The sequence below is a fragment of the Rosa rugosa genome, chromosome 5, assembly GCF_958449725.1.
Source record: "Rosa rugosa chromosome 5, drRosRugo1.1, whole genome shotgun sequence".
In the NCBI taxonomy this organism is placed as follows: domain Eukaryota; kingdom Viridiplantae; phylum Streptophyta; class Magnoliopsida; order Rosales; family Rosaceae; genus Rosa; species Rosa rugosa.
Genome location: NC_084824.1, coordinates 43,709,950 through 43,733,336, shown reverse-complemented (window position 1 = coordinate 43,733,336; position 23,387 = coordinate 43,709,950). Strand labels below are relative to the sequence as shown.

The 23,387-nt window shown below is 35.8% G+C and overlaps 1 protein-coding gene and 1 long non-coding RNA gene across 2 annotated transcripts; one reads left to right on the top strand and one right to left on the bottom strand.

Annotated features, from left to right (window-relative positions):
• Positions 1–2,212: 2,212 nt before the first annotated feature.
• On the bottom strand, positions 2,213–9,439 carry LOC133709247 (uncharacterized). The gene is made up of 3 exons (XR_009846187.1): positions 9,273–9,439; positions 9,083–9,149; positions 2,213–2,375 (listed from the first exon to the last, which is right to left on the bottom strand). It is a non-coding gene; the product is annotated as an uncharacterized LOC133709247 (long non-coding RNA).
• A 1,832-nt stretch (positions 9,440–11,271) lies between these two features.
• On the top strand, positions 11,272–20,932 carry LOC133709241 (calcium-transporting ATPase 5, plasma membrane-type-like). Its single transcript, XM_062134916.1, has 18 exons — positions 11,272–11,408; positions 14,252–14,347; positions 14,435–14,517; positions 14,602–14,686; positions 14,768–14,823; positions 15,604–15,646; positions 15,860–15,943; positions 16,199–16,246; positions 16,828–16,992; positions 17,110–17,226; positions 17,592–17,690; positions 18,529–18,666; positions 18,765–18,865; positions 19,276–19,321; positions 19,415–19,543; positions 19,966–20,076; positions 20,165–20,256; positions 20,585–20,932. The coding sequence occupies exons 1-16, from the start codon at positions 11,403–11,405 to the stop codon at positions 19,999–20,001; spliced, it is 1,332 nt and encodes a 443-aa protein (XP_061990900.1). The 5' UTR covers positions 11,272–11,402; the 3' UTR covers positions 20,002–20,076; positions 20,165–20,256; positions 20,585–20,932.
• Positions 20,933–23,387: the final 2,455 nt, after the last annotated feature.

The following is a 23,387-nucleotide window of genomic DNA, read 5'->3' as shown; positions in this document are numbered from 1 at the left end:
ACTAGAGCACCAGCTGCACTCGTTATTCTCCATGCAACTCCTTTTATTTATTCTATCATAAGCGATAGAATAAAAACAAACTGTCGGTACACTCCACGTGTCACGACACGTCGCTTCCGTGATTTACGGAAAGCAGATCCCTTTCGGCGAAAGCTGTCTGCCACAGCGTCTCGAGATTCGCTCGGTCCCCCTACACGCTCTCCACGCTCCAACAACTTTTCCGTGTTTTAGGGCTACTTTAATCCAACGCGTAGATTGAATCTCAGAGATCGTCCATCCAACGGTGGAGATCTGCTCACCTTGTTCTATAAATAGGTGCATCCTGGAGAAAAACTGTTCACACCAAAGAAAAGAAATTTTCCCCAGCCATTCTCTCTCAAACTCTTCAGCCTTCCTCTCAAATCCTTTCTTCATCAATTTCAATCCTTCTAACAACAATCTCTCTTAAACACTCATCATCCCCGTTCTTCAATTCTCGCCTTCTCTCAACCCTATTTTGTGCTCTATATAAACCCTTTTTTTTTTGTCTCCTTCGGATTGCACTAGGGTTTGTCTAAGCGTGTAGTTTTCAAATTTCTTCTCCTTCCTCATGGTTCGAACCAAGGTTACCGCTCGCATGGGCGTCAATCAACGCCGCGTTCTCTCTCTAGAAGAAGAAGGTCGTCAAGCGGCCACTCGCGCTGGCCTCATTCGTCCTGGGGACCGTCGTCCTATACGTGAGCGTAGCCGCATTCCCCCTCTTCTGCCTCGACGCTCTCCCAGACTGCATCCTAGCGAGTCCCCTTCCTCCCCGGCTGCTCGTGCTTCTCGACCTGTGGCCACCCTAGAGAGCTTGTCTGACTCGATCGATGCTCTGCGTTCCTCTCTCCGCGATGGTATCATGGTGACAGATCGGCGAGTCACATGCATGATCGATCACATCTCTGACATGAACTCCTCTTTGATCCGCTGTCACACTGCAATGAACAAGCTTGTTCAAGAAGTCAATAACATGCAGTGTCATCCTCCTGGGTTTCCTTGCAAGGACGTTGCTGCGTCACTCCATAAGGACCCTCCTCCTGAGGCTGAAACCAGCAAAAGGGCTGCCACTCGCCCGCGCACCGCTCCTCATGTTCCTTGGGAAGATCTTGACTTAACCAGTAGTGACTCGCAGGACAGTGAAGAGGTCGATGATCAGATCACCAAACTCAGGGAGGAGATTGCTGAGCTTTCCCAATTAAAGGGGAAAAAGTAAAAACAATTCATCTTTTACTTATTGTATTTCTTTTTCTGCATTCTAACTTTCGTTGGACAATAACTTTATTTTGCTTCTGGTTTGTAATAAGACTGAATGAATGTAGAGTCCTCCTCTTTTGCAATTTTCCAAAATTACAATAACATTCCAATATCTTCGAACATAACAAGATGAGATCCAACCTCGCCGAATTACTCATTAATTGTCACATGGTATTGCACACACAAACAAAGTTGTAAAATACTCATCTGTAACAACAACAAAAAAAAAAAAAAAAATATAACATGCAACATACTACATAGAACAACACTTCACAAAAGGAAGTCACTCACTAACATATCCTTCACTGGAAAGGAAAGTATATGTTCCAGAAGAGTCCTACAAAATCCTTCCAAATCATTATCGATAATTCCTTATCCTTAGTACCAAATCCCATCATCGTCATGCTTCACCCTAAAGAAGGGACATAACTATATTCTTCTATCGGCCATGGTCCTAATTAAAGAAAGTAATCTACAATTTAAACCAAAATATTCTTAAACCAAATGTTTTACACTAAACAAAATCTAGCATAACGGATTACACACAGGTTAGAAAAGGCTTCTAAGAGCTACTTTCTAAAGACAACTTAACTACAAGCATCAGACAAGGCTTTCCTAAAATATTAACCATATAATTCAAACACAAAACTTCAAGATGCAACAACTATAAGTGAGAAAGTAGATGCAACTTTTATATTTCGGACAATACATGCACATATAAATATAACCCTCCCCGTTCTTGTTAAGTTTTACAAAAATATATATATATATATTTGTTTTAGGCAAAACTTAAGAGAACAAATGCTCTGATACCAATCTGTCACACCCCCAAACTTGAGACCAATATTGTACTGAAATATGGTACCCGAATTTGGGATGTGAGCCAAACTAAATAGAACTTCCTTTTTGAAAGAAAGTAAAAGACTATATATAGATATATCTGAATAGTACTTTTATTAGAAAATGACATCATTAATTGTACAATACCAAAGTTTAGCAAAATATATTACAGTACTCATTCTCTTGAAATAGTAGTAGGAAAAAAACTTTCTTTTATTTAGTAGGTTCATCCCCTTTTTCCCCATGCATCTACTCGTTACCTGAAAACATGAAGGTGTAGCATCATGAGTAACACAGACCCAGTAAGTACAGCTTACATTCTTATACTAATGTGTCTTATAAGAAATCAAAACTGAACAACCAAGTAAAAATGTACCGAGAACCATTTATATGTTCACACCAAATCTTAAGTATGTATTTGTATACACACAACAGACACATATATCAATATTTGTAAAACTCATAATAATATCACATAGTCACATCTCTTTTATCGAATCAACAAATACTGCAGCAATAATAGGTGCAAATAACCTCAAAACAATGCATGCTCGATTCTCTTTTCACTTAACACCATAACATATTAACAATATATCATAGATAGATATTTGATCAAAACAATATAAGTACACTTTTCATTTTAGTGAATTTTCGGATTAACTGGTAACAAATTATAAATCCACGTGTTAGGGTCCATAATACCAAAACACGGGAAACCACATGCTAGGGTCCATAATACCAAAGCATGGGTAAGCCGCAGCATACCAGGGTCCAACGTACTATACCCAAGTATGTATACTCAAAGTAAGCAACCTTCCTAAGAGTATAATAGTGCACTATCTGAAGGGACTAGGGCCCAGGCTTAACGTCTCATAACACCAAAACACATTTACCAGTAATTCACTTAAGCACGGGGATGTAGATAACACCCGGCTTCACAATTGTACTTCTCAGACATAATCAAATTCACAAAATACAATCTTTATAAATTATAGATCATAATATATGTATATGTACACACACATATAGAGACATACATATATTCAGGAATAACCTCATATGAAAACATATGTAGCATAATTATATAACACAAATAAGTAAATTCACTAGCAAACAACATAATTAAAAATAAGCTAATTAAAAATAAGCTTATACATAACTGGAATCAAGTAAAATATGTAATAATAAAGTACAAGCATATAAACAAGCTTACATAAGTAAATATAACTGAAATTGTGTGGACAAATTAATATATATACATAAATATATATACATAAATATATATATATATATATATATATATATATATATATATATATCTATAATTAAACTTGAAAGTAATTGTGCAATAAAGGTACTGCAAATTAAACTTGAAAGTAAATGTGCAATAAAATAAAGGTACTGCAAATTAAACTTGAAAGTAAATGTGCAATAAAATAAAGGTACTGTAAATTAGAAGTAGTAAGAGAATATTAGTTAGTAGTCAAAGAGTTAGTAGTCCTCTTTTCATAGTATTAGAAATCTTAGTCCGAAGTGTCCATTCGTCAATCAAAATAATAGTACCAAGTACTGTCAACTTTCTGTTTTTATAACTTGTTCACTTCATGTCCGAAATAGTCAAGTGAGGACACCAAGTCATAGGATTTTTCATAAGGAATTCAATGGAATAAGTCATGTAGTCCAGATCAGAGTGATATAGTCCATAAATGGTAAAAGAACCATAACAGTGCTGAAACTGATATTTTTGAAACTGACCTTTGATGTTTAAATCTTTACGTACTGTGTATTTTACCATTACTTCTCAAACTTTCCAGAATAAAAGTAGAGGTCCTAAGCTTCAAATTGATATAAAGTTTGTAGAAAATGGATAAGAAATGAGGGAGATATGAATTTTTGAAGTTGTGATGGCGGTATGAGATTTCCAGCGAGTTTAAAAGTTGAAAACTTGGATTAGCCATAACTTCTTCATTTCTTAACCTTTTTTAGTGATTCAAAAGCCTAAACTGAAGGATTTTTCATGAAGAAACTGAAAATATAATTATTTTTGACAAGATTAACTTTTATCAAACACGAAAATATATGACTGCAGCAAAACAGATTCTTTTCCATTTTATCATCGGTTATGCATTTTGATAAATCTTAAAGGCAAAAGAATATAAAAATGTAATCATGTACTTACTTAAGAAACTCAGAAGTGAAGTGAAGATTTTGGTCTTGGATCCAAGCTTGGACTTCTTTGAGAAAAACAAAGGGAGTTTCTTGAAAGAAAAGGATGAAGGATTTGTGAGGTGAGTTTTCTCTACAACTAAGACTTCCAAATCAGTTTTGCACTTGATCTTAAGGCTTGAAGGAAAAATGATTCAGCTTCATGTTTATAAAGACTAGAAAGATGCATTAAAAATTAATCTTTAGCATCTTACTTGTAAGTCAAAAGTGAGTTGAAAGTCTATAAAGCATTTACAAGGAAATTTCCAAGAAATTTCCAAGGAATGTTATGGTTGTTAGAAAGAAAAATCAGATTAGTTCTTCTAGATGTATTGGCATTTGAATCATGTATACATATATACACATAGATACACATTTTCTCAAACTAATACGAAGATTGATATGTCATTTCGTAATATTCAAAATATGTGTTAGCAATAACTAGTACTAAAATGACATGCATCACAAAAATAATATAGGTAATAGTATTGGGCTCAATAATAAATATCGAGTATACACAAGAAATACGAACTAAGGTATTTTAGTAAGTTCCTAGAACTCTATTATAACTTGTAAGTATAGCATGTGGTATCATCGGTTTCTAATCGAGAAAATAAATGCTTAGAAGATACTTGGATTATTTCTAAGTTTAAGGTATCTTAGAGTGCTCTACAGTGATACTAAGTTTCGGGTTATTACAGATATGCTTCAGTTCCCAGTTTTAGAAGCTTCTGACGCCATCTTGGCGCGGCGCGTGGCGGCGCGTCGTCGCCGATCTGGAGGTGGTCCGACGTTGGGGCTGTAGCCCGCCTGGCGGTGTGTCTGCATGTCATTCATTTGGTTGGAATTAGTACCTTTGGCGGTACAATGAGCGTAGCCCATTAGAGCTAATTATGCTTGCAAATGTACATGTATGTACAAGCATAAATCCATGCCTACGTCCTCCCAAGAGATACCTGTTCTTCACTATGAGAATAATTACAGTACAAGATACAATTGAGCTAAATCACCATAACCCTTGTACACCCACACTCATAGAATTTCCCAAGATTTCACTGTCACCCAAGAGCTGTATTCACTCTTGAAATCTTTGCTCCCTTACCCAAGAGATATACACTCTCTTGTCGATGATCGCATGCACCGACCATGCCTTGGTTTACTACCCATACCCTCTATATATAGGCACCCCAATTATAATCCAATTGGTAGTAGGAAAACCAAACCTTCTTGTACAGGAGAAAAGATCCTATTCCTGATAGGAATAAACTTTGACATCAACCATGTCCAATTAGGAAGACTAACCAAGTCTAACTAGGACTTGCCCTTCCTAATTAATTCTCATCACATCCTAACAATCTCTACCTTGATGAGAATGCCATGCAAAATTCCCTTGCACCATCTTTAACCATTGGCTTTTTTTTTTACCAGCAACACATAGCCTGAATCAATTGTGGTCCTCCCTGATTCGTAACGGCCAATCCTATGTGTAACTGCACCAAGTCAACAATCAACAACTGACTCTGAAGAGGGACCTCAAAACAACCCCTTCCCTAGCAGGATTTCCTTCTCACCATCATCTGAACTCGGAAACTTGTCAACGACGTCTCTGCTGTACTCGCAAATGAGACTCGCCTATGCGCACTCCTGTTTCCCATTATCCATCGAGGTCTGACATACCAGATGATACCTACCACACTGTTCTCCCTGTATGAGGACCGTACCGCCATGTGTGATTTTTTTCGGCTCCACCTGCTATAAACACTTATAGCCCTTGGAAACCAACTAGCTCCTGAATATCAAATTCCTCTGTAACTTTGGGACATCGTCACACCACCCAAAGTACGCCAATCCCAAATCTAATATCCAGTCAAAGAACATGTGTCACCTATGGAGATTGTGAGAGCATCTCCATATGAAAATCGGTTTCTGCTACAGCAATGCCATCCAAGCCTTTTGCTTCATATGACCCTAGTCACGACGCTTGTAGCATCACTGCCTCTGGATTTAGACCTGCTATGATCACTAAATCCCTGCAGTTTTCCGTGCATTATCCGCTGTCTTCTCCAGTTTCACATCCTTTCCCTTCAACACTTTACTAAGCCCTGTTGAACTAGGATGTCTTTCACTCACTTATACCCAAAGAGTGAAACTTCCTTTTCTGTCAAACTACTCCACCTCAAACTATGAGGCAATACCTGAAGCCATGACGAACAACCACGATCAACATGCAAACCTTCGGCGAACGAATACCACGAACAACGAACAAACACGATCGTTGACACCACGAACCACCTTGGTGAGATATACACTCTTACCAACCATCATTCCCTTGAGTCATATCCTGGTCTCTTGCAACTCCACCTTTGATTAGGATTTTTCCTGAGTCTGGCTCGCACCACCTAGCCTCCGAGTCACTCCACCTATCGACTACCTTCGATTAGGACTTTCTTGAGTTTCTGACCCGCTCCACGTTGCAAGAAATTTTCCTCGAGCTGGCTCCACCTAATGCACTTTTGAGTTAACACCTTAACCATCTAACTGACTCCACCTTGAATGATGAGGTGTCCCTGCCGAACCTTCGGCTCTGATACCACTTGTTAAGGAAATTAGAATCCCTCTCGTCAAGGCTCACAGAGTAGACTGATAGAAAAGTAAACAAACCACAAGACAAGCGACAAGAGAACACCGAGATTTAATGAGGTTCAACATAAATCCATGCCTACGTCCTCCCGAAGATACCTGTTCTTCACTATGAGAATAATTACAGTACAAGATACAATTGAGCTAAATCACCATAACCCAAACCCATAACCCTTGTACACCCACACTCATAGAATTTCCCAAGATTTCACTCTCACCCAAGAGTATTCACTCCTGAAATCTCTGCTCCCTTACCCAAGAGATATACACTCTTGTCGATGATCGCATGCACCGACCATGCCTTGGTTTACTACCCATACCCTCTATATATAGGCACCCCAATTATAATCCAATTGGTAGTAGGAAAACCAAACCTTCTTGTACAGGGGAAAAGATCCTATTCCTGATAGGAATAAACTTTGACATCAACCATGTCCAATTAGGAAGACTAACCAAGTCCAACTAGGACTTTCCTTTCCTAATTAATTCTCATCACATCCTAACAGTTAGTTCAATTGGTGAGGGAGAATGGAAATAAATTAGGTTAAATCAAAGATTTAATCTCTTACAATGTAATAACCAGCCAAAAAAAATTGTTGGTCATTAGAGTTGTCTTAGCAACTTTAGTGTGTATATATGTATTATATATATATATAGAGGGGGCTTCCACTAAGGGATCCCTTTTTTGGGTCTTTTATAGGGATAGGCATTAGACCAACTTTTCGATCATATTTTCACATCTTAACCGTTCAGTTTTTAGGTCCTAATGTATAGATCACTTATGCAAATTTTCAGCCAAATTGGTGATCGTTAAGGCATCCAAAACTGCAATTTACACGAACGGACCGAAATCTGTGGAACCGGAACCGTCCGTATTTATAATGGTAAATTGCTGTTTTGCATGCCTTAACGATCATCAAATTGGCTGAAAATTTTCAGAAGTGATCTATACATTAGGACCTAAAAACTGAATGGTTTAGATGTGAAAATATGATCGAAAAGTTGGTCTAATGCCCTATCCCTAGAAAAGACAAAAAAAAGGGATCCCTCACTAGAAGGGCCCTGTGTGTGTATATATATATATATATATATATATATATATATATATATATATATATATATATACTCATCGTTTTTTCCACCTTGTTTGACATGAGTATTGAAACTCATGTTAAATCATTTGGTTTAACATGAGTGTTAAAACGTATTGACCCTGTTGAAATTGGTTTGATCTTTGTTATTGACTCTTATAACGTTGTAAATAGACTATACTCATTTTTAATTCGCAAGGATTTGTGCATGCATGTTCACTGGCTCTTCTTTTTTAACGAAAAAGGTCATCCTAATATGACCTGAGTAAATGAAGCTGTATAAGGAGTTTCTGTTGCCATTTTTATTTAGATTTGACGGTCTACACCTCATTGTTGTTTCTCATGTTTAAATTTATGGCATGTTTACTTACCTGAAATGAGAATGAAAATGAAGAGAATGATTTCGGTGTATGAGATTTCCCGCGTTATGTGGGAATGATTCCAATGTATGGGATTCCTTTGTTTACTATCATATCTAGTATTGGAATGGGTGTGGGCAGGGCCGGCCCTGAGTTTTTAGGGGCTCTAGGCCAAAAATAAAAATGGGGCTCCCCATTGTAACATAGCAATATAGCAATTCCAATATCATTTACCAAAATATTATATTAATTCAAATAAAGAACTTAAAGTTACAATAATCAGTATTTTTGTTACTGAAAAATTACCCTTCTTGCATTCTTAGCTGCAAAAGTTTCAATGAAGCTTGAATATTCAAGCTTTTCGACTAAATCTTTTTCAATTGGTCGGTTGGTCCCCCCAAAAAGCTTCAAAATTTAGCATATAGGACTAAAATATGATGACTTTATACCAAAGAAGACTAATCATATATTCATGATATATGTAAAGTGCTAGCTTGCATCATTGATACCACTACGGCAGCACTAGTATGAGTTACCCATCATTCCATTTACAATTAACAGGGAATCCAGACGAATCAAATAAGGGAAAAAAATCAAGAAAACAGACCCAACATCTTAATCATTGATTCATTGAAAATTATTTGAATTTTCAAAGAATAATTACAAACTTACCCAACGAAATTGTTGTGTTAGACTCAAAAATCCTTCTTGGCTCTTCCGCTCTTGCCAATTCCCAAATCTGCTAGAAATTCAGAAAAACCAATAAAAAACAACAAACATATGAAGAACAAGAAATTGAGACTTTGATGATGATTGCAGATGATGAAATTAAAGTGGGAGAAATTGAGACTTTGATGATTACCTGTTAGATTTGAGATGGGAGAATTTGGGATTCTGGAATCTAGAGAAGTGGAGATGGGGAAGATGATGATGATTGCAGGTTTTGCAGATGATGATGATGATGATTGTTGGCAAAGAACAAGACGGAAAGAACAAGACGGCCACTTTGGGAGTCAAAGAAGAAATAAAAGAATGAGAGTATATTGATATGATATATCTCCAGGTTTTTTTTTTTTTTTTACATATATATATATATATATATATATATATATATATATATATAGGATTTTTCTCAGGTAAGGATGTCCTTAGTTTTTCTTATGGAACGGATTTACTGTTTTCACCCACTTTCTGATCACATTTTCACATCTTAACCGTTCAGTTTTTAGGTCCTAATGTATGGATCACCTCTGCAAAATTTCAGCCAATTTGGTGATCGTTAAGGCGTCCAAAACTGTAATTTACACGAACGAACCGAATCTGTCGAACCGGAACCGTTCGTTTACATTGTTTTAATTTGCAGTTTTGGATGCCTTAATGATCACCAATTTGGCTGAAATTTTGCAGAGGTGATCTGTACATTAGGACCTAAAAACTGAACGGTTAAGATGTGAAAATTTGATCGAAAAGTGGGTGAAAACCGGAAATTCGTACCTAAGAAAAACTAAGGACATCCTTAGTGTAGCCGGACTGTATATATATATATATAACTTAATTTGATTTAGGGGGCCCGTGAAAATTGGGGGCCATAGGCACAGGCCTGTTGGGCCTATACCCAGGGCCGGCACTGGGTGTGGGTCTCACCTCATTATTAGAAATCGATTCCTGAATAACTTTTAGTTTGATAACCAAGGGGAGTATGGGATTAGGAATATTTTTTTCTTCTCCCATTCCAGTTGTCTCCGATTCATGACTTGGAATGAATCATCTCCGATTCATGACTTTTTCCTTTCTAAGTAAGTAAACGTGTCAATATGAATTTAGTTTTTAAGCACATTTAAATAGAGGATAATGTTGGTTTTAAGGTTTTAAGTTTGCCTTGCACCCTAAAACTTTATATTTTTTTGAGTTATGTAAGTTAGGGTGGTCAAATATTCTTGAATTTCAGAACATGTAGATTTTTTTTTTTTTTTTTTTTTTCCATCGTACACTCTCGTACCCTTGGTATTCTATAGGTCGGGGTTCAGGATTGACCAAGTTATTAAAGAGTGAGGAAAGGAGCTATAGGATTATCAAATATTGGCTGCTACTTCTATATTTGATGTAAACCAGTTTATAGGACAGGAAGATTCTTAGGTCATGTACTAGTCAATGTCTCTTATTATCAATCACTTGCTTGAGGATCTTAGTGTTTAAGAATATAGATAAGCAAAGTAATTGCCAAAAGGTAGTTGAGATAGTTAGTAGTCCATATATAACTGTAATCCATTTTGTAATATTAATTCAATTTCATAAAATGTAGTCATTTTGTATTGTTTTTCCCTCACTTGAAATACTTTTACTCTATCTGCATATTGCTAATGTGACAGGACCTGTGTATAATGATATATACCTAATCTTTCACCTAAATGGTAATTTTTGGGCTCATTCTCTAATTCTGCAGGTTATCAGAGCTGGTCGACAAGTTCCAGTTTCTATTTGCGATATTGTTGTGGGTGATGTTATATTCCTTGAGTTTGGTGATGAGGTTTGTAGATTCCTTATAATCCTGAAACACACCATAACTGATTTATTGTTTATTTAGTTTGTTCCTTTTTCGTCTCACTAAGATATTGCCCCATCATCTTTGGACTATAATACGAGTAACACTTTAATTACATGGCTCCAGTGTTATGTAATCTATTATATATTTTTGAATTTCATTTTAAATGCAAAATGTGTTGGTTCTCTGATTGTATCCCTAGGTCCCTGCTGATGGCATTTTAATCCGTGGTTGCTCACTTGCAATTGATGAGTCCAGAGTCACTGGAGAGAGCATGATTGTGAGCCTTCATGCTTGTTCTGCATCCTTGTTTATTTGAACTTGTCCTTTTTTCATTTTTTCCTCTGTTTCTTTTTTTGTGAGTACAATATTTTGTTTCTGCAGTTTCACGAGGATTCAAGGAAACCATTTCTACAGTCTGGCTGGAAAGTAGCAGATGGCAGTGCTACTATGCTGGTAAAGATTTCAGATTTTTCTTGTGTGCAGGTGATGCGGGAAGCGTGAACACGATAGTAAGAGGCTCCGTCAAGCGTCGAAAGCCATATGAGATGAGCTAGAATCCACTAGCAATTACGGGCACAACCGTAAGAAACACAGAGAAACTTCTCTAATATTTGGTTTTTTATTGATAATTTGAATGAATATTACAATCTAAGATGTGCCTTATATATAGGGCACATAGCATAAACCTAATACAACTAGAAAACAAAAAGAATAATTTATTATAGACTAAAACTAGAAAACTTAATTAAACCTGATTAAATAAAAATCGAAAATAAAATCCTAGATACTAAATAATATTACGCTTGGAATCCCAATCAAGATTTTGCTCGAGAATCCCGATATATCCAAAAGAGTAATTTATGATTAATTCCATCATTAAGAAGCCTATTTGAATACCAATTTCCAATATTCAAATTATTCTTATTAATGTGAAGACGCTTCTTTCTTTTCGAGATTTTTGGTTGAAATTGGCTAAAATCTCGTCCTACATCAGTCTCCTCCACTTGAAAAGAACTCGACCTCGAGTTCCTCTTGTATGCAGCTCGATCATTAGTAGGAATAAAACATGATAAGCCATCAACTTCAATATTCTCGAAATTAAAAGGTATCACCATGAATCCAATACCGTAGACAAGTTTAGAATAAGCATCTTGAAACTTGAACTCCTCCACTTGAAAAGGAATGGGCAATGATTTCTCCTTGGGTTGTTCTTGAACACAATTAGGCAAGCATGACATGGATATCGATGTGATGAATGAATCAGCTTCCTTATCCTTAATGAGTTTCTCTTCAATCTTCAAAGTTGCTTCTTCATGTTCCTTTTCACACACCTCAGGATGGTCATTCTTGACGTTCTTCCTTCTAGGCTTGATTTTAATTTTGTGCGACTCCCACCTAAATAAATATGTGTTGTCTTTGCAATAACCACATTTGACGCTTTCATGCCATGGTCTTCCAAAAAGCACATTAGTGTCGTCCATATCAATCACATGACAAGTAATCTCTTCTTTATAAAATTTTGCCATAGAGACAGGAACTTTACAAACCTCTGTTACTTGTGCATATTCATCCTCCCCAAATGGAATCCAGTATGGATCACTCAGCTTCACTGTCGGCAATTGAAAATAATCCACAATTTTGTTTGCTACAAAATTCTCTCGTAGACCACTGTCAATTATTACAGAGCATACCTTGTCTTTGATGACACATGTAGTTCGGAAGTCGTCGTAATCTGGCGTTGTGAATATCCAATGTTCCATGTTTCTTCTTTCTTCTTCTTTTTTTTCCCTTTTTTTTTTTTTTTTTTTTTGATTGATGAGGTTGTCCTAGGGCAAATCCCTTGGTATGTTCCTCTTCAACGAAACTTTCTTTGATAGATACTCTACGACCAGCATCGTTGAGGTTGGTGGTAGTGAACTTCTCCCTTGGATCGTCGTCTGCTAAGAAGCGGGCGATACCCGCTCTGATACCAAATGATGCGGGAAGCGTGAACACGATAGTAAGAGGCTCCGTCAAGCGTCGAAAGCCATATGAGATGAGCTAGAATCCACTAGCAATTACGGGCACAACCGTAAGAAACACAGAGAAACTTCTCTAATATTTGGTTTTTTATTGATAATTTGAATGAATATTACAATCTAAGATGTGCCTTATATATAGGGCACATAGCATAAACCTAATACAACTAGAAAACAAAAAGAATAATTTATTATAGACTAAAACTAGAAAACTTAATTAAACCTGATTAAATAAAAATCGAAAATAAAATCCTAGATACTAAATAATATTACGCTTGGAATCCCAATCAAGATTTTGCTCGAGAATCCCGATATATCCAAAAGAGTAATTTATGATTAATTCCATCATTAAGAAGCCTATTTGAATACCAATTTCCAATATTCAAATTATTCTTATTAATGTGAAGACGCTTCTTTCTTTTCGAGATTTTTGGTTGAAATTAGCTAAAATCTCGTCCTACATCAGCAGGGCACTGTCTAAGCTCACTAAAGTTAAAAATGTTACAAAAGTTGTACATGGTAACACGTAGCAGAAATTTTACACATCTATAGGTGGTTTAATTTGTAACTAAGTAAACACAAACAATACCATTGACCTTTGCACACGTACAAGCATCACATGCAGATTTTGCCAATAGAAGGGGAACGTGACCCAAACTAGAGGGAAAGATTATACTTTTCTGTTTCTAGTCTTTAAGTGTAATCTGGTGATTGTATCTATATGTATGGTTGAGCTTCTTAAGGGTCCAAGAGCACTCTTAAACTAAATTTCACTGGCTGAGAGAAATCATCAATGGTCATAGGTCAGTGACTTTAGTTATGAAAACATAATCCTTCGCAAAGTTATACAGAAGTCCTACCTGATTTTCTGTGTAGTATAGAATATGAAGTAGAGTGTACTTCAATAGAAAAGTGATCAGTCTGGGTCTTTGGAATTTTATTACGTAGTAGCTCTATAGGGCCAATGGCGCTAAATCCCTCCACAATTATAGCACCGACGTACCCCCTAGCTACCAACAAACAGACTTATCCTTTATATATCACATGTATGGTCATTTTATTACCATTTCTACTGCGCTGACATACTCTTGATATATTTGTGTGATCATTGCCTCATTGTTCTTAACAGCTTTTGTTACTTATTCCTCTTCGTTACAGGTAGCTATGTAGTTTCTCCAGACCCATTCAAAATATTATATCAAACCTTACCTGCTTGTTGCTTCTCTGTTTTTGGTAGGCTTGTACTTTTCCTTTTTCACTAAGGGTTGCTTTGATCAGGTAACTGGGGTAGGGAAATTTACTGAATTGGGAAGGCTCAGGGCTAGCGCCGATTCAAAAGACACGGAGAAACGGAAGAATAAAACCCACTTGCAGGTCAGCTCACTCAACTATTGTTGTAACAGATTTTATTCTCTTAATTGTAAATGCGCGATATATTAAACCATAGAGGACTCTTCATAGGTGCTTTTAAAGGAGGTTGCTACCTTCATGGGTGCTGTCGGATTCATGGTTGCTGCCATTGTTGCATATGTTGTTTGGATCAGGTATTCAACCCCCAGATTAATTTGGCTAACTCCCCCGGTATTTCTTTAGAATGACCTATGATTGCATAAATACAATTTCTGCAGAGACTTCTTTACTGGTGATAGTTCAAATGGAAGTCGTGAACCTGGAAGTACACTTGAAGAAGTCATTCGAATTAGTATTATTGCAGTATGTCTGTACATATATCTACATATCTATACACACACACGTACAGGTTTGCTGTTGACTGATAAGTGGATATTTATTCAGGTCGCCATTTTTGTCGTTTCATTACCTGAAGTGCTTCCTTTAGCTTTAAACATAAGGTAAGTCTACCCGACTGTTCATGTTAAAATAGGTCCGAATTATATTTACTTCAAACCTGTTTGCAACTGATGACCTGATTCAATAATGGCTTATCGATCCACAGGCTGATTCTGAAGAGGGAATTGGCAATTGTGGATGTGCAAATTAACACATCCCAATCAATCACTGCATGTTTATGCCAGTTGATCCGCATGTGTTAATGTGCACATACACACACTTATCCAAGTCCTGTTGATCAATGATATAGTGTCCTCTGATTTTAATACTCAGCATGCCACTTTTGGCAGTACCATTTAGTGCTAATGTTAACTAGTTGTGTTTAGTAGATTGATTTTAAATTACTTCGTTTCCAATTACTCATCTCATCCTATTGTATATATCATGAGTTGGTGATTTAATAAGTAAATGCGAAAGAACCCACATTAAATGCGATTATGTGACAGTTGATTTATTTGTGAACAATTTCCATTTATTTTAAAACGATAAGTATATGTTAATTACCATTATTTGGTCAGCTACTGTGGTATGAAAATATAATCGCATTGACATTACTTGTTTAGAATGTCATCACCCAAAGTGCTAGTCTTAGTTCTAGTGGGCATAAGGTGGATGGAATTAGATCGAGAGAAGTACACTTCTTTATAGTTAGAGGAAAACTTGACAGCATTTTATGAATTATTATCCTTATACCAAAGAATAAAAATTGTCTGCTAAGTTTCTGTCATATGTATTCCAAATTTGATTTTTCTTTCACTTAATTGTCTTTGACTGTGACACAGCCGTCTCAGCTCAATGAAAAAGATGAAGGCAGACAACATCTTGGTAGGTAACTTATTTGTTTGTGATTCTTCATATGTATACTTTCATTTCCCAAGTAGCTATAGTCCCTTCAGTTTTGTTATGGCCAGTATTCTTTGCATTCAATTCATATGTTTAGTTGTTTTTGCATTTTTTTGTGTTTAGGCCAAATTGGCCTCCTTTGTAACCAAAAAAAAAAAAAAAAAATTCATATGTTTGGTTGAACTTGAAATGTAGGTGCGGAGGCCAGCTGTATGTGAAACCATGGCCTTATGCAATGATGCTGTCTGTGACATGACTGGAATTACTTTGGACAACGTGGTAATTTTTTATTACCGCTTGAAAGTTCCGTATTATGATTATAGGCGAGTAATCACAACAAGAAAGGTAAACTTAATAGTATTCAAGAAGTTAAAACCTTGAGGATAGTTTTCGCAAAGAAGAGAAAGGTATGGATGATGTTTTACATTAACATCTAGTGTTTTTTGTGTGGTGGAGGTTGGAGTTTATTTCCTTTTTAAAAAAAAAAAATTATATTACTGTATTAGTTTAGCTTATGTAGACAACATATTGCAGGATGATGTTCAAGCGGGGATCACGGAAATGCAAAGAGCTGGCATTAAGGTACTACTTGGACACTTGGTAGACACTATTGACTATTGTTTATAACATCAACTTATTACAGAGTACAAGTAAGCTTCTACTGTTTTGTGTGGAAATGTGATTAAAAAGTAGGTCTCACAAAAAAGTCTTCATTAGAAGGCCTCAATTATTTGCCATTTCTTTTTGTCCCTAACAGACAAATTCCTTAAGGTCTCTACTTAGTTGTTTGTGCAGCACCTTTGTCATTTGGATTTTTATCTCTTTCTCTCTCTTGAAAACTGAAAGTTGATTTAATTTTCAATGTTATCTGAAAATGAATTCGTTTTGGAACCATTGTATAATTCGTTTAGGCTTTTTTCTTTCCTCAGCATGTGTTGTTTTATTTTTAGCGACTGAAGCATGTGTTGTTTTAATTGAACTATGTTTAAGTATCATGAGGATATCATATGGTTACAAATAATTGTGATTTCTAAAAAAAAAAAAAAATTGAAAAAAAAAACACTAAAGTTGTAAAACAGATACATGAGCGCTTGGGTTTGATAATTTTCAATTCAATATGATTTGAATCTGAAGAAATTTCCCACATCATGAGCCATATATAGGTACGCCTTGTTACGCATGACGATCCTCAAACTGCAAAAGCAATTGCTATGGAATGTGGCATACTTGCTTCTGATGGGTCAGATGCTAGTGAGGTAATTGTTGAAGGAGAAGTGTTCCGACTATCAGAACCTTGTCAGAGAGATGAATTAGCAGAGAAGATTTTGGTATGTTGAGAATCTCATATCTATTCTTCATAACTGTATTACTTATTGATGATATTAAGAATTAAAGTATTATGAAATTTGTGTTGAATATATATCATTCAATATATACATGTGTAGGTAATGCCACGGTCTACCCCCGATGACAAACTTTTGCTTGTGCGAGCACTGCGGAAAAGAGGAAAGGTTGTTGCTGTCACTGGATCTGTCAGTAATGATGCTCGTGCACTACAAGAGGTTCGAGAGCATTTTCTTATTTGCTATATATTCTTTTTTCTTAATTATGAAAATGACCCGTGGAGTTTTTGTCGCTCATTCGATTAAGGCCCGGATGTTTTAGCGTTGTCATTTGTCAATTGCTCATGTAGCTGTCAAACTGTTGCAATTCGAGCACAGGGTGTATTTGGCCTTTTCTTTTTGCTTTTTTCTTGTTATTTATTTTGACAGCTATATATAATCCTGCTTGTCACCATGATAGAGTTAATTTGTTGATTTACTACATTTCTATAAAGTTGGGATGTGAGTCAACAGTAGATTTATATTCTGACATGTGATGCGTGATGGTGTTTCTTATATGTTATATCTATTTCTTTCACATTTAGGCCGACATTGGTCTTGCTATGGGTGAACAAGCGACTGAAGTTGTTGTTGAGAGTTCAGATATCATAATCTTGGATGGAAATTTCGCTACTGTAGCCAAGGTTTGTTTATGCTGTTGCTTTCTTATCTTCCTTTTCTTCACTATTATGTGCTCATATGAATCTCCACATGCAAAATTCGTGAGGGAATGATTGAATTGAAATTTGTTCAGTGGGGGATTTTTATTTTCCCTTCTAGATACTTTCTGGGAGAAAAAAAATGGTGAGTTCTTGATGGACAGTTGTCAGGTCGTGATCAGCAGAAAATAATTCCTGCGAAAGTCTTGCTGGCTTGAAAAATAGTTTATACAATAGTACTCGGTTTTAACTGAATTTTCTGTACCAAATAATATTCCAGTAAATATGAGAGTATATAGTTGTTATAATAGTCAAATGAGGTCCAGACTCCAGAGTAAGCCCATATATGATAAATGAAATATTGCAATACAATTTAAGAGAAATTCTACGGTACCTGTATGTATGTGATACACTCATTTACTGTTGTTGTCAGTGTGGTAAATAGAGTTATTTTTTGGGTAATTTTAGTTCTATTTGAGGTAATTACTCCACCTACAATATTTTTACAAGTTTATGAACAAATTGTTATCGATGTGGTAACTTGGTTCAATTATATATGTAAATGTGTAAAACAAATATGATAACTTTGTTGTCAATGTTGTAAATTTGGTTCAATTAGATGTAAATGAGTGTATGATAAACATCTAAGTACTATAGACAACCCCTACAATTTAGCTACAAAACTTGATGACTGAATATGGTGAGAAATAAAATTCAGTGTAGCGAATCCTACTTCCAAACATGTTTATTATGTCCCTGGATGTTGGATCTTCTTTTTATTACTTTAAATTGCTGATTCATCAATGACATTAAAATTCTTCAGGGTTTCAGATGGGGACGATCTATGCATGAAAAGGTTCTGAGAGTTATGCAGCAGCAACTGACAGCCAATATTGTAGCAGTAACTATAAACTGCTTGGCGGCAGTTTACTATGGTCACATTCCGCTCAATGCTGTGGAGGTTTTCTCTCTGTTTCTTGCACTTTCTGTTTTATATCTCTCCATTGATGCACCTAAGGATGTTGATGTGTTAATTTGTTTTGCTTGTCCTTTGCACAGTTTGTGTGGGTGAATGTTATCATATTTGGTCTTGGACCACTAGTACTGGCTACTGAATATCCGGCTGAACGCCTGATGGACGAACCCCCTATTGACCAAGGGTAAGATTTCTTTGTGTGTGTGTCTAACTTTACAATTCTACATTGTAAAAAAAAAAAAGTCCAACCGTCTATTTTTATAACTTTACAATTCTCCATTCAGTGATTGTCCTTGCAAAAAATCAGTCAGATATAATGGTAGCAAACCCCGGTCGAAAAATCATAATCTGCCTCATGCTCAAAGAAGTAATAAACTAATTAGTTTTGATGATTATTTTTCTAGTCTCTTCACTTTTGCTTTTCGCTGATATAGTTATATTATGCTCTTGCTTTCAATATGGTTGCTTAAACTAGACCCTTCTTCTCAAAAAAAAAAAACTAGACCCTTATCTCTTGAATTTTGAGCTCAATAGTCAATAAATCCAAATTCTGTGATGGTTGTAGTAACGCGCTTCTGGTGCAATATTTTACAGACAACCTCTTACAAAATATATTCGGTGGAAGAGACTGTTGATACAGGTACATGTTCTTTTCTTGAACTAAAGCAACCAAAACTATTACCATTGTCTTTGTGATAATTTTTTTACTGTAAATGTGGCTTGGAACTTTCAGGTTCTGTACCAAATTATTACCCTGCTTGTCATCAATTTTCAAGGAGGGAGTTTACTGAAAAATGATACCAGAGACCACGCCACCAAAGTGAAAAATACAATGATATTCAACACATTTGTTATATGTCAGGTACTTTAGTCATCACTAGTTAAATAGAAAGTGATTTCTCTTTTCTTTGTTTTTAATCAGAAGAAAGCTTCTGGGTTTGATTTAGGGTGTTATAAAGCATAGTGATTTGTAATAGTTCTTTATTCATTTGCGGTTCTAAACATCAGAAGTTCCTGATGCTGCCTATGTTTGTATTTTACTTTTTGAGGTATTTTTTCTGTCTAAATTTTTCTAAAAGGCACCTTACTATGCCATCAGCAATATGAGGACTATGACAAGCTTCCCATTTTGATTTTGGATGTTATAAAGCAAAATGATTTGAAAAAAGTTATCTTTTCATTGCGTTCTAAACATTAGCAATCCCTGATCTGCTGCTCTCTTCCATTAAATTCCATATGCTGCGTTATTATCATTTCAAGGAATCCAATTTCTTCATATCTCAGATTTCCATTGAATTCGAAGTTCGAAAGACTGGTTGACTGGACCATCCTTTGAAATGGATTACTGCTAACTCCGTGTTTCTGGGAATAGTGGGAATAATTCTTGTGATTCAGGTGCGACATTTTGTACTCTTTTTCTTTTCTGTCGTGTGTGGCATACATACACTCCCATCTGTTTACACTTTATGTTGCTGTTCTGTAGTTTATCATCATTGAGTTTCTTGGGAAGGCGTTTTTCGTAGTCAGGCTTGACTGGAAAGAGTGGCAGTTTTCCCTCACTCTTGGAATTGTCGAGTAAGTTGATGATTGAAGATTACAGTTTTAAGGGTGTTACCCAAATGTTATTTGTTGTTACTGAAGAGTTTTTTCTTTTAAGATTTCTTTTTATTCTCACCCCACCCCTCCTGGATACCAGTAAGATTTGTGTTGTTAATGAAGATTATCACATATAGTCATATGTGCTCGAGTTTCCTGAATTTCATGTTTGGGTGCAGGATGGTATTGGCTATCAGGTTAAGAAAAACAAAATAAATAAAAAAGATGGTTAACTCAGTGTCACAAGTTGAATATGCAAGTGATTTATCTTCTTTTGTTTGCTGAAAACTCTCTTTCTCTCTCCCAGGTTGTTTTTTGCACTGCTTCTATTCGTAAAGCACTTGACACAAAGGAATCATCATTAAGATTCGATATCGGTGATGTACTGATGTTCAACCTGATGATGTTCATGAAAATCTTGTGCAATCTGATGATGTTCAACCTGCCAGACGTTCATTGCTGAACTCGTTTACCCTCGCACCTTCTCTTCATCTTCCTCATTTTATGACTTGGTTCCTTGGGTGTATTTTCGTTATTGATACAGACTACATGTTGAATAACCATTCATTATCAATTGAACTTGAATAGTATCATTGTGTTGTCTAGGATCCCGGCTTCCCTATGCTGAAGCCAGGAAGGGCCTCATACATGACAAGTTAATAGAGGCTTCTAGGCTTCTAGGCTTCTAGCCCAATTGCAGAGCTAACTTCAAATTACCCAATTGTCAAGCATTTTTTTGGATCAAATTAATGTCAAGCATACTTGCTTGACATATGGGTATGCTTGACATATGGGTCATCATTTGACCCGTAGGCTGAAAAGCTCATTCGACATTACCTTTTTTTTTTTTTTCTCTCACAAATAAAGCCTACATTACAATATTCTTCGAGTTAAATTGGTATGGTCTGATACGGTGCGGTTTTTTAATTTTTCCATGAAACTAATGTTGGTACTTTGCCGGATTCATAGTCTTCATGGTCTACATGAGCATCTTTCTAGCCTCACGGTGTATTAGAGATTTATTAGTTTCATTGTTGTCCTATTAGACTAAAAAAGCCCGTTAGTAGCTCCTCAATTTTTTTTCTTATTTTATAGATGATCAAAATATTTCACTCATACCCCCATAGTGACTCTATATTCACATACTCAGTGAATTTTATGCTAAGTTGTAATGGTTGATCTATTTTCATCAAGTATTTTACCATTTTAGTATCGTTTAATGTGCCTTAAATTATATAAATTTTGGGCATTTTTGATAGTTCAAAAATTTAACACTTTTAAAGAAGAATTGACTTAATTAATAAAGATAGATATAGATAACTGGGTAAATTTTAAGAACAATTTATAAACTTTTCTCTACTGAGAATTAAGCTTACTTAACTTCTAAAACTATCACATAAAGTATATAGAGTATAGACTAATGAATCCACTCATTTTTGATACATTCCGTTAACTCCTCAGTTACGGAGTATGCTATTATCAAACAAGCGAAGGGTCAAAATGTATTTTCTCATACCCAACTCATTCTTACCTCTTCTCCTTCACCATTTCTGCTCTCTCTCTCTCTCTCTCTCTCTCTCTCTCTCTACCTCGCCATACTTCATTACCCAACTAATCAGACATGGAATTACTCAGCCTAACTCCATGTTTTGCATGTTTGCATCTTCTGCTCTCATCTTCTTCTTCTTTCCATCATCGAGCTCTTCCTCATTTCCGCTCGCCGCAAAATCCCACTTCCTCCTGGTTCCCTCGAGTGGCCTTATATCGGCGAAACCTTCCAGCTCTACTCTCAAAACCCAAATGTCTTCTTCGCCTCCAAAATTAAGAGGTAGCTAATCAATTACAGGTACTTCACATCATTTCATCAAAGTAGTCTTACTTGTGTTTGTAATTGATACAAGTTCAGGTATATCTTCAAGAGTCAAGACCTACATCTTGGGATTAAGAATGAGCAAACGGGGGATTCCCCCGCCCCCGTTCCCCATCTAGGGATATTTTCAAATGGGGGATTCCCTGCCCCGCCCCCGCCCCTGCATTTGCCATTTTCTCTATATGAACTTTTTTGGTTTGCTATTTTGAAATTTTTTATTTTCTATCTTTTTAGATTTTTTTTCCTTTCCTTTTTTGACAAAAAATAATTCACAAATCACAATTATACGACGATCCAACGGTCGGATCCTCACAGATCACCTAGAGGGATCATCTTTACCGATTTATACTATGATCCAAAGGTCGGATCCTCACGGATCACCCTTAGGTTCATCCTCTCAAAATTATACGAAGATCCAACGGTCAGATCCTCACTGATCACCTAGAGGATCATCTTTACCGATTTACACTACTAGCAAAATGAGCAACCCACACTGATGTTCACACTGATAAAACATCTGTGTGATTTGATTTCTAGATACAGACATCCGTGTGAATTGATCAACTGGACCCTACATAAGCACATGTTCACACTATTGCCTACTGAAATCGGTGTGATATAAAATCTCTCACAGATGTCCGTGTGTCCCACATATTTAGCAGATACTGACATCTGTGAGAGATTTTTACACACGGATAATTGTGAGTGATAACAAAAATAAAATTTATTAAATAATTTTATACTCACAGACATCAGTGATAAAAGTTTTACACAAGGATGTCTGATTGTCTGTGAATAATAACAAAAATATAATTTATTAAATAATTTTATACTCACAGACATCTGTAACTAGGTTTTACATACACGGATATCTGTGAATAATAACAAAAATATAATTTATTGAATAATTTTATGCTCACAAATATCTGTAACTAGGTTTTACACACACGGATGTCTATGAGTAATAACAAAAATGCAATTTATTAAATAATTTTATACTCACAGACATCTGTAACTAGGTTTTACACACACGGATATCTGTGAATAATAACAAAAATATAATTTATTAAATAATTTTATACTCACAGACATCTGTAACTAGGTTTTACACACACAGATATCTGTGAGTAATAACAAAAATATAATTTATTGAATAATTTTATGCTTACAGACATATGTAACTAGGTTTTACACACAGATATCTGTGAGTAATAACAAAAATATAATTTATTGAATAATT